Source organism: Pelophylax lessonae (assembly GCF_965119305.1).
Source record: "Pelophylax lessonae genome assembly, chromosome: 1".
In the NCBI taxonomy this organism is placed as follows: Eukaryota; Metazoa; Chordata; class Amphibia; order Anura; family Ranidae; genus Pelophylax; species Pelophylax lessonae.
In genome coordinates, this window is record NC_138768.1 from 371,331,460 (window position 1) to 371,344,390 (window position 12,931).

General features: G+C 41.6%; 1 protein-coding gene across 1 annotated transcript in view; it reads right to left on the bottom strand.

The window, feature by feature from the left end:
- CFAP95 (cilia and flagella associated protein 95) overlaps positions 1-12,931 on the bottom strand; it is a 46,384-nt gene that overhangs the window by 10,123 nt on the left and 23,330 nt on the right. The window contains exon 5 of the mRNA XM_082247944.1: positions 4,058-4,118. Coding sequence (XP_082104070.1) covers positions 4,058-4,118 — 61 coding nt within the window. The remainder of the gene's footprint in view (positions 1-4,057; positions 4,119-12,931) is intronic.

The following is a 12,931-nucleotide window of genomic DNA, read 5'->3' on the forward strand; positions in this document are numbered from 1 at the left end:
TAAATGAAATCATTAGAGTAAAACTTGTTCTCTTTAACATCTGTTAAGCCATCATTCACAGATATGATCGAGTTTCAACAACAAATAACTTTCAGGCTAATCACGGTTAGAATCAACTTGGTAATATAAATATCCTTGCTAATAAAGTTCAAAGAATTAAAAAGAAAACAGTGTAATTGTAAAGCTTCCAGAATAAAAACTGTAAAAAAAAAAAAATATATTAGGTATTATTTATGGCTGTATGTCCTAAAAGATAAAATATGAAAATATCTGCCAACAGCCTGTGTGGTCTCGTGAGCATGTACAATCCCTCTTTGTGTGTGTATTATGGATATATTCACTGTAATTATTTTAAAAACAGATATAGGGCTGACTCAGCGCACAAGAAAAAGCTCAATGATGCAGTTATGCTGCCCTGTTGTCCTATTTTGGGAGTAAACCACAATGGGCTAAAACATTTTTGAGTTCATAACAATTACTAAGGTTTTTGTTCTAGTTAGCTAAAACACTGAACAAAGTGCTGCTCACTGATGTCATATTCAACACAACTTTGTCCTCTCCCCAAAAAACACATTTACTCACATACTTGAACATAGCACCCTCAACCTACTCCCTCATCGGCTCTGTGTCTTTCCCAACCTACATTACAAAATAAAGAGTTCTGGGGCTTTACTTCAGCAAACTCATCATATGGCATGGCAAAAGAAACCTTTGAAAACAAGCTACAAGATCCAAAAGCAAGTGCTTACTTGCTTTAGAGTATGTGACAGAGGGCAAATTCAGGACCCAGACCAATTCACCTCTTCTTCAAGGTGACAAACTCACACACCACCTCTCATCAGAGGTGACATTTTCTTGTTGTTCAATCAGTTTAGAGGAAATGAAGAGTGGAATGGGCCTTCATTTAAAGATCTGGAAAAATTGTTAACCATGAAATTTGGGTTTGTTAGGTCAGCTTAGGCAATCAACAGAATCAGACATCCCATCCTTATGAAATGAGTTATCCTACATCTTTGCCAAAGCAGATGATCCTATAGGCCCTCTAAACTAAAGCTACTACTGATCTTTAGGTTATGAAATGGACAAAGAGACTTATCTGTAAATTCCATATCTTAGAGTACAGTACAGGAGACAAGCAAAGTATTCATTATAGACCCTGGGTTAAGCTCATACCTTCAGGTGATTGTAAACTGGCAAAGCCTTCAAGGACACACCCCCTGGGCTCATGCCCTATAATTCTACACCACCAAATGAATCCTCAGTTTTGTAGCAAGCAATGCAGAGTAACCAAGTAATGAATAAGAAGGGTGAGCAACAATTAGGCAAACAGAACTGTGCCAACAGGTTCAAAAACAAGGATCAAAATACCCTATTGCAAGAACTTTGCAGCTGAAAGCTGCATCCTCAGAAGAACAGACATCTACCTGGTTGAACTTTGAGAAAGTATGAACAGAGAACCAGCTGACTGCTTTGCATAGCTGGGCAACAGAGGTCTGGTGTTGAACTGTCAGGAAACTCCCATCGATATGTTGGAATGGGTGCATAAAAGTGCAGGAGATTTCCCCTTGAGGTAGTATGCTGTAGCGATCAAATTTCTTATTCATCATGGAATAGTGGACTTGAAAGCAGGGTCTTCCTTCCTGATCAGGGCTGCAGCATTAAGGTGTACTTTATAGCCCTAAGTCCAGGCAATACAGAGAATTTCCTTTGGATGCTGTGGAGCAGGGCATGAGGATAGTAGGACTGTGTCCCTATTAAAATGAAATACAGATACGGTACCACTTTTGGAATATAGGATTGTCTTAGGCATAATACTTGTCTGTATGAAGTATGCTTGGGTAAAATACCCGTTCCCCTTCCAGGCGGTGGCAGCTGAGACAGTCTGCTTTCCAGTTTTCCCCTCCTGGGATGTGAACTGCAGAGATTGCTAGACAGTGAGTTCCCGTACATGAGATTATCTGACATACTTTCTTCAAGGCTGCATAGCTCTTGGTGCCCCCTTGATAGTTGCTGTAGGCCACAGCCATGGAAATGTCTGAATGCACCCTAATTGGGTATCCTCAAAGAAAGGGGGTCCAATGTTACATCTGAACTGCTCCGAACAACAGGATGTTGATGGGTGGCTTTGCTTCCAAAGGGGACCATATTCCCTGCACTGTGTAGGACACTCCTCCCCAGCCCGAAAGACAGGCATCTGTTGTTACATTTTCCAGTGATAGGGGAGGAAAGACCTGACTATTGTTCGGGCTATGCTTGAAATCCACAGAGATAGGGAGTTCCTTGCTTTGCTGGAGCATGATAATGTGTTGGAGAGCTCTTGAATAAAACTGGGAAAATGATACAGCCTCAAAGGAATCTCATGGAGAATCTCATTGTGGGATGTCTCTTTGATATCAATTCTCCAGTGTGGGCTCTGAGAGAAAAAAACGTCTGCTCTGGAAGAAAAACCTTTGCTTGAGATGTGTCCAGGGCCAGGCCCAAGTTTTACAGGTGCAGAGAAGGCTGGAGAGCAGATTTTTTTTAATTGATTATCCAACTGAAAGCTTGGAGCATTTGAATTGTCCTGTGGACATTTGCTGATAGCTGGATAGGAGAAAAGTCCTTCAGGAGAAGGTTGCCTAGAGTGCCTGTCACCTGGATGCTCTGACTTCCAAGAAGAGCAAGAAGAGGTGCTTGTGTGAAGGCCAGTGCGACAAGCTGAAAACTATTGTCTGCTACTGTAAAGCACAGAAAGCACTGTGAGGTGGATAAATGGGAACATGCAGATAAATATATTTGATGTCTATGGATGCCATGTAGTCACCTTGTCCCACAGGGGCAATCACCAACCTAGCAGATTCCATGCATAATTGTGGATTTGTTAAGGGATTTTAAATCCAGAATAGGACAAATACCCCAATTGGGCATTCATACCATGAAGTTGTTTGAACAAAATCCTTTGAACCTGACTTGTGGAGGTATTGGCAGTTGTGCAGTTTGTGATCTGAGAGAGGAAAACAGTGAAGAAGGTAGAGTTTTGAACTCTGTACCCCTTTGAAACCAAGCACTGAACCCACAGTTCTGGGACACCTGTGACCCAGAGAGAAGCAACCTATAACAGACGTTATAGGTATGTAAGAGTGAGGGCATTCCTTCATTGGGAAGGGGGCTATGGGAAAGACTTGCTGAGATTTATGGCTCAAGTTTTGCACTGAAAAGGCTGAACTGTGCATTTTGAGGAAGTAGAGGCACCTGAGGAGGGGGGTTTTGGGATCTTTCCCTGTGGGTAGTAAAACCTTCCCTTCTGTGACATCTCTAAAGAATTGGTCAAGTGCCTCTCCAAACAGACGTCTGCCTTGAAAATGCATACAATTGAGAGACTGTATACGGGCAGGTTCAGTTTTAATTTCTGAGCGTGTGAATGGAGATTATGGCTATTCTGGAAATTTGTCTCATGACATATTCTAGGCCCTAGAATCTAGCGCATCCATACAAAAAAGCAGAGCATAAGATGTTTGCTGGAAACACTGTGTTAAGACACGATTCTAATAAACAGGATCATGTTGGTTGTTCATTGTCCTAGTCTAGTTAGTTGCAGTTTGACGGCTTACATTTTCTAGCTGCAGATTTTGAAGAAGTAACATTCTCAATAAGAATGGTGAGATGTTTGTTTAAGACTGAGACTTGTGAACTCTTCTTTCACTGGATAGAGTTGCGCAAAGATTTGATGGACATCTTAGACTGCACATTCTATCTGTTCATAAGCAGGGGATGTTTTAAAGGATTTAGCAAGTCTCTTTTTACCCAAAGAGGCTTGATGAAAATCAAACTGCACAATACAAAGGCTCTTGCGGACAACAGCAATGTGCATTTCCACATTAGTAAACATGTTGCATAAAGCTCCCTCTTCAATATAGCAGCATTTTGGGAAAGTAAAATTTTCGCAGCCTCCTGCAATACTCCCTCTATGTCCCCTTCATTCCCTTCAGTGTCTATCCCATCTAGGGCAGACATATTAGGGTTTTAGTAATATTTCAAACTAAAATAAATAGAGATGTAAACCAAAAGAAATACTTACTAAAGTTGCTGTGCAAGGATAAGGGGCCACATAGTCTCTAGCATATGTTGTGTCCAGATATCTACAAAGTAGAGCAAAAAGCAAAATATTCACAATCAACATTTAAATACATGTTCATATCTATAAAGAAAAAAAATTATATGATTTCATAGTCTTGATAAAACTGGCTTTAGTCATAGTACAAAAGACTTTTGCTATTTTGCAATTTGTGTCCTGATGAAGCAATCTAAGTCTTAAATGTTTCACTTTTCAGTTTACAAATAAAATGTAATACTGCAAGGTTTCTTCCCTGTGTTGATGGTATACCATGGTATAATGCTTTGCTCCTTTGGAAAACTACAGAAATAATAGAAACCGACTTTACATCCTGCCTGACTCTTTTTTTAATTAGCAAACAAAAGGCCCTGTTATTTTGCACAGTTTGAGTTATGAGTTGAAAGAGATGAGCTTTGATTCCACCAAATCTAACATTTATTTAAGTCATTATAACATCACTAGTATTTTTAAATAAAATGTAATTCTTAGTTGAGTTTTGATAGAGTTGAGAGAGTCATGCTTGTTTTTATACCAGGAAAAATAGAAAAAAGGGAGGACATTAAGCAGTGGTTAGTGTAATAAGAGTTATCAATTCCTGGGGCTCTGCTGTAAATTATAGTACAGCTCAGTAATCAAAGGAAGAAGATGTCATCCACGGTGCTCACTACCTTATGAGCCAGTAAATGTTTTATTCAGTAGTTACTATATAACTCAGATGAGAGGTGACAGAAAGGACAGCTGTCATCAGAAATGTATACCTCTGACATGAGACTGACTTGCTGTCTAGACAGACAAAACGCAACCCCCATACCTGATGAACATAAGTTTGCATTCCATATCTATTGTGTAATCTATACAGTATACTGAAGGTCATTCAGCCTAATTTATTAATAATGGCTTTTTTATATACACTGCTTAAACAAATGAAAGGAACACTTGGAAAACACATCAGATCTCACAAAAAATATCATGCTGGATATCAGTACTGATATGTACTGGGTAATGTGTTAGCAATGAAAGGATACCACATCGTTTGATGGAAATGAAAATTATCAACCTACAATGGGCTAAATTCAAAGACACCCCGAAAATCAAAGTGAAAAAAGGATGCAGCAGCCTAGTCCATTTTTCTGAAATTTAATTGCAGCAACTCAAAGTGGTACTCCACTTAGTTTGTATGGCCTCCACGTGCTTGTATGTATGCCTGACAACCTCAGGGCATGCTCCTAATGAGACGACAGATGGTGTCCTGGGGTATTTCCTCCCAGATCAGGACCAGGGCATCACTGAGCTCCTGAACAGACTGAGGTGCAACCTGGTGGCGTCGGATGGACCGAAACATAATGTCCCAAAGGTGTTCTATTGGATTAGGTCAGGCGAGCGTGGGGGACATTCAATGGTATCAATTCCTTCATCCTCCAGGAACTGGCTGCATACTCTCGCTACATGAGGCCAAGCATTGTGGTACACCAGGAGGAACCCAGGACCCACTGGACCAGTGTCTGACAATGGGTCCAAGGATTTCATCCTGATACCTAATGGCAATCAGGGTACCATTGTCTAGCCTGTAGAGGTATGTGCATCCCTCCATGTATATGCCTCCCCAGACCATCACTGACCCACCACCAAACCGGTCATGCTGAACAATGTTAAAGGCAGCATAACGTTCTCCATGGCTTATCCAGACCCTTTCCTGTCTGTCATATGTGCTCAGGGTGAACCTGCTCTCATCTGAAAAGCACAGGGTGCAGTGGCAGACCTGCCAATTCTGGTGTTCAATGGCAAATGCCAATCGAGCTCCTACGGTGCTGGCAGGTGAGCACAGGGCCCACTAGAGAATGCCGGGCCCTCAGTTCACCCTCATGAAGTCTGTTTCTCATTGTATGGTCAGAGAAATGTGCACCAGTGCCCTGCTTATTCGTTGCACAAAAGAGCAGATACAGGTTCTGCTGATGGGTTAAGGACCTTCTACAGCCCTGTCTAGCTCTCCTAGAGTAACTTCCTGTCTCCTGGATCCGCCTCAATGCTCTTGAGACTGTTCTGGGAGACACAGCAAACCTTCTGGCAATGGCACGTATGGATGTGCCATCCTGGAGGAGTTGGACTGCCTGTGCAACCTTTATAAGGTCCAGGTATCGCCTAATGCTACCAATAGTGACACTGACCCTAGCCAAATGCAAAACTAGTGAAAAACAGTCAGAAAAGGTGAGTAGGGAAAAAAATGTCAGTGGCCCCTACCTGTAAAACCATTCCTGGCTTGGAGTTAGTCTCATTGTTGCCCATCAATTACCCCTTTTGTTAATTTATTAACACCAAAGCAGATGAAACTGATTAACAAACCCCTTTACTACTTAACTGACCAGTCCATTATCCCAGGAGTTTAACTGACTTGATGCTACACTCTGATTTAAAATAGTTTTTTTAATTTTTTTGAGCAGTGTATTAAAGAAGGGATAGTTAATAACAACAATATTTTACTGTAGGTGACATGCAAGGTGTCACAGGTGGAAAAAATGAGATGAATCTCAACAGTGAGGGCAAAGCAGCAGTAAAAATCGTAACCATTTTCGGGTTGTTTTCCCACACTTCTTGTATCAGTGACCACACGATTTTATTGCTGTATATGCCCATCTGGAAAGATTTCCCCATACTTTCTGTCTCAGTGATCACCTAGGAAATAATGAGAGTGGAGACAATGAAAGCAGGTTCTAACCATGCTTTACTCTATCTGGAAATTTATTTTGGCTGGAGTTGGACTTTATGCTTAAAAAAGGCAATGAAACCTCTTATTACCTTTTTTTACTTTAATGACAGCTAAAAAGCACGAAAACACAGGCAGTAGTTAATGTTACACTTTATTAGTCTGACACTATATTATCCATTTAATAACAGTGTTATTGTTATTGATACATTAAAATGCCTGTATGACTTGTGAGATCATTGAGAGCTGGCATATTTCTTAGGTTGGGAATGAATTTGTTACTTTAATTGCTAATTATTTTTTCACAGTAAATGATCAGTGTACTCATCATTTATGGCAAATGCAAGTCTAACATTTTCATCCCAATTTCAGCCCAATTGTGTTTGATTTCTCTACACAATGCAGTGATAATTGATGTTATTTGTCTGACATGCATTTAAAAAAACTGCTATGTAGGCCACAAGAAAGTGCAGGTTCTGTGGGTTTGTCTGCACATAATTAACTGTAATAATCCAAATAGAATTTAGTTGAAAAGAACATTAATTATGGCAAGCTCTGTAGTTGTCACTTTTGCTATATGGTAACATCAAATCTCATTTCTTCTGACATTTGATGTTTGTCATAAGATAGGGAAAAAAGATAGGAAGGCCAGTTTGTTTTCCAAGAAAATGGCTATGGGAAAGCCATATGAGATATAGAAAAATTAGTTAGGTAGATAATTTCTCCATAGTTTGTTACACTAAGGTAAAATGTATGGTCTCTACAGTTCAGTGTAACCAATCTGAGTTTTTTTATAACATGAATTAACCCATTTAGAGCATTCAGTTTGAAATGGAAATGAAATGCAAAACATTTGTGTATAGATTTAAAAAAAAACAATAAAAATACCTTTTTTCACTTTTTTTAAGCAATCACATTCCCTCTATTCTCAGCTGCATAAGAATTGGGGGGAGGAGAAGCAGCAGCAGCACATTAAGTTTCCCAGTGAAAGGCTGTGCGGGGGCACATGTCCAGATGGGTCTGATCATTTGAGGAGAGCAGGCTGAGTTCCCAGCATAGCATGTTCTCCTGCCTCGTGTGGTCAGTTTTTAATAGGAAAGCAGAGGGACTGACAGGAACACCAGGGATCTCATATAAAGGAAGCAATACAAAAAGAACAGGATACTTTTTCATACAAGTACATGGTACAGCAGGCACATATCAAGAGTATGAAATGTTGGGGTAAGAAACACATTAGGCTTTAAATGTCACGCAATAAATATGCCACAAAAGTGCATCAGGGCTAATACTAGAGGGATGCAGAGGAGAGGCCATGAACTGGTAGTGTAGGGGGCCCACAGCAAAAGGTAGGAAAGGGTGATGCACTGAATGAAGAAATGCAGGTTTGTGTCCTTGATGTCCACAGAAGTCTCCCTGAAGGGAGTTAATAACATATTTGGTAAATTCCATACAGAACTGGGCACAAATTAAGGCATTCGGAGCTTTAACCACTTGCCGTCTGAGTACGGTAGTACTACTGCGGCAAAGTGGTTCGTTATCGTCTGACGACGTAGTATTAACGTCGTCAGACACTCGTGAGAGGCTCGCTCCCGCTGTTTTCATTCACAGCGGGAGTCGGGCCAGGGGAGGAGCAGCGGCGATCGCCGCTGCTCTGCCCCGATCGCCGGGGATCTAGTGTGGAGATCCGCCCGCCTGTGTAAACACAAGTGGGCGGATCTCCATAGTGACAGGGAGTGACAGATCGGACTGTTCAGCATAGCTGGACATCTGATCTGTCCATGACTCACTCAGTCACCTCCCCCCCTACACGTCAGTAAGCACCAGGCATACATTAACCCCTCCCTCTCCAATAAAATTAACCCCTTCCCTGCCAGTGTCATTTTTACAGTAACAGTGCATATATATAGCACTGATTACTGCAGTAATGTCACTGGTACCCCCAAAAGTGTCAAAAATGTCAGTCAAGGGTCCGATCTGTCCGCCGCAATGTCGCAGTCCCACAAAAAAAATCACAGATCGCCGCCATTACGCGTTAAAAAAAAACACCAAAAATGACAGAAATCTTTCCCTTTGTTAGTAAACGCAATAACTTTTGCGCAAACCAATCAAAATACGCTTATTGCGATTTTTTTTTACCAAACATAGGTAGCAGAAAACAAATTGGCCAAAAATTTTTTAAAAAATTGGTTTTTACATCTTTTTTGGGGGGAATTTCATATAAAAAAATGTTAAGAATATTGTTATTTTTTCAAAATAAACGCTCTTTTTTTGTTTATAGCGCAAAAAGTAAAAATCGCACAGGTGATCAAATACCACCAAAAGAAAGCTCTGTTTGTGGGAAAAAAAGGACGTAAATTTCGTTTGGGTACGGCGTCGCACGACCGCGCAATTGTCAGTTGAAGTCGCACAGCGCCGAATCGCAAAAAGTGGCCTGGACGGAAGACAGCAAAATCCTCCGGTGGTAAAGTGGTTAAGATCCAGCATGGCATGCATCCCCCTACATGGGTTTAGGAATGGTAAACAGGATGGAATAAAACCCTGAAACTGTCCTATCCCAGGAACTGGGGCAATGACACCTTGATGCAGAAGACTTGAGAAACCTTGATGGAGATCTGCTAATCTATGTGGTAACAGAAGAAGGTTAAAAGGTGAAAAACTGAGGGGCAGGGAGCAAAATTCCAGTTAATAGCCTTGGTATTGCAAAGGTAAAAAAAAAATTCCCCCATCCTTCAAGTTGGGGTCACGCCTTCATGCCGAGGAGGACTTGTTAAAGTGATGGGTTTAGTTCCACTTTAAGAAAAGACACTGTAATTAAACCACTTCTGCACCAAATCCTCGCCAAATGGATCTAAGGGTAATAAACACTTGGGGGAAACAAACAGCTCATCAAGTTGTTTCCAGTATTCACGGTGCTTGAGGTGATTGTAGCCGTATTAGTCCCCGTTCACACTAAGGCGACCTGTGAAGCGACCTGGTCGCCTCACAGGTCGCCTTCCATAGGGAAGCTGCGGACCCGTTCTAATAGGAGCGACACAAGTCGCTCCGACTTAGAAAAAGGGTCCGGAGCTTCTTTGGGGCGACCCGTAGGCGACCGCCATAGACTTCAATGTTATGAAGTCCGTGGCGGCCGCTCTGAGGTCGCGGCGCGCTGCTCGCACCGCGACCTCGGAGTCGGATCACCCCTATGTGAACGGGGCCTCAGTCTACTTGCGACAGAGACAATTAAGTATTGTCTGTGATATATTTTTTTTTTTCTCTAACATACAATTTTTCAGGACAAGCTTTTGGAGTATGTCCCCTTCACCAAGGTCCAAGCAGTACTGATTCACAAGAGTTTTAGCAGAACCGGAAAAAAAAAAAACACAATCACAAAAGGAAAAAAAAGGGAAAAACAAACATAAACAAAGGTACCTTGCAATGGTACTAAAACTAGCATAGTTAGTGAGATAAAACAGAGGGAGAGTCCTAGATTGGGGGGGTGGGGTGATAGTCACAGAGGGGGTTGTAAAACTGTAGAATAATAAGTAATGAAAACCCATATCTTAGTTAGGCCGTTATTTTTTGTATCATTTTTAACTCAAAAGTTTTCCTTTACTGAAAAGTTCTGAAATGCCCATTAAGAACTAAAACATTGAGGTCTTCTATAGTGTGGTCCAGTTGTGAGAAATGATGTCCCACTGGTGTGCAGAAACTATCTTCTTTATGTTCCTTGATGGTATGTCTGTGCAAATTCATCCTCGCTTGCAACTTCTGTCCTGTTTCGCCTACATAAGATCCTTTGCTACATCTTTTGCATTGGATGAGGTACATGGCATTACTGGAGGTGCAGTTGTAGGACCCTGTGATATTGAAGGTCCCATTTGTGTGTGTGACACTTTTAGACAGATTGATGAAAACTAACAAAGGATGAAACTCTGAGAGGAATTTTCCAACAAACCTCAATACTGGCTTTCAGACAACCACCCAACCTCAGACATAAACTAATCAGCAGGAAACTTCATTCTGATTATGAAGTCACAAATAATGGAAGCAAAACCTGCAATAAAAAAACGCTGCAAACTGTGCAAAAAGATCAATCTGTCTAAAAGTGTCACACACACAAATGGGACCTTCAATATCACATGGGACATCATTTCTCACAACCGGACCACACTAGAGAAGACCTCAATGTTTTAGTTCTTAACCACTTAAGCCCCAGAGGATTTTCCTGCTAAACGACCAGGGGGTATTTTGCGATTCGGCACTGCGTGACTTTAACAGACAATTGCGCGGTCGTGCGACGCTGTATCTAAACGAATTTGGCGTCCTTTCTTTTGGTGGTATTTGATCACCCGTGCGATTTTTACTTTTTGCGCTATAAACAAAAAAAAGAGCGTACATTTTGCAAAAATAACAATATTTTTCACATTTTTTTATTTGAAATTCCCCCCAAAAAAATGTAAAAATCAAAATTTTTTAAAATTTTCGGCCAATTTGTTTTATGCTACCTATGTTTGGTAAAAAAAATTGCAAAAAGCGTATTTTGATTGGTTTGCGCAAAAGTTATCGCGTTTACTAACAAAGGGAAAGATTTTTTGGAGTTTTTTTTTTAACGTGTAATGGCGGCGATCTGCGATTTTTTTTGCGGTACTGCGACATTGGGGCGGACAGATCGGACCCTTGACTGACATTTTTGACACTTTTGGGGTTACCAGTTACATTTCTACAGTAATCAGTGCTATATATATGCACTGTTACTGTAAAAATACACTGGTAGTGAAGGGGTTAACTTTATTTGGGAGGGAGGGGCTGTGTGTGTCCCTAGGGGCGTGCTTTCTACTGTGATTGGCTGTGGCTTGAGCTGTAAGGACACTGATCAACGGATCTACATAGTAGATCCATGTGATCAGTGTTTTTACAGCGAGGAGAATGACAGGTGGCTTGTTTACACAAGCTGCCTGACATTCTCCCTCTCCCCCGCCGATCGCCGAGTGACCGGCGGACATCTACACCTACGTCACTCTGCCTGTGAGGGGCTGACTGCCGCAGTAAATATACTGTGAGCAGTCGGCAAGCGGTTAAAGGGAGTTTCAGAAATATCCAGGAAAGGAAAACTTTTTAATTAAAAATACTTCTATTTGACACAAAAAATAATGACCTAAATTTAGATATGGGTTTCCTTACTCAGTATTCTACAGTTTTACAACTCTGTGACTATCAACACCCACCCCCCAGTCTATAGCCCTCTGTCAGTCTTATCTCACTAACTATGCTAGTTTTATCACCATTGCCAGGTACCTTCCTTTATGCTTGTTTGTCCTTTGCCTGAGAGATTGTGTTTTTTTTTTTTTACCATTCTGCTAAAACGTTTGTGAATCATTACTACTTGGACCTTGATGAAGGGGACATACTCCAAAAGCTTGTCCTGAAAAGTTGTATGTTAGTGTAATTAAAAAAAGTATCATGGACAGTACTGTGGTTTAGTTCCATTTTAAGACAAGACACTGCACTTCTGCACCAAATCCTCACCAAATAGATTTAAACACTTGGGGGAACAAACAGCTTATTAAGATGCTTTTTTTGCTTTTTTTTTTCAACAATGTGTGGCGTAAAACTAATACTGCACATCACCCTGAACACACCAAGGACAGGGAAGCTGGTCAGAGTTGATGGGAAGATGGATGGAGTCAAATAGAGGGCAATCTTTGAAGAAAACCTGTCTGCAAAATACTTGAGACTGGGGTGGAGGTTCACCTTCCAGCAGGAGAATGACCTTAACCACTTAGCGACCGCCCACCGCAGTTTTACTGCGGCAGGCAGCCGCTCCTGGGCAAAGCGCTCGTTCAGGAGACTCTAGGGGGCGAGCGCACGCCGCCAGCGGCGCTCTCCCGTCCCCGCTCGTCAGCTGGGGAGCCAGTGTGTGTGACCGGCGGCTCTGATGGCCGCCGGCCACTCGCGATCTCCTGCAGCTGAGAGAGAAGGACAGACCGCTGATGTAAACACAGCCGTCTGTCATTCTCCCTTAGATTACCACAGACGCTATGTGATCCTACTATATAGATGATCTCACAAGCCATGCCCCTCTACAGTTAGAATCACGCCCCTAGGGTCACACTTAACTCCTTGATCACCAGTAATGTTAACCCCTTCCCTGCCAG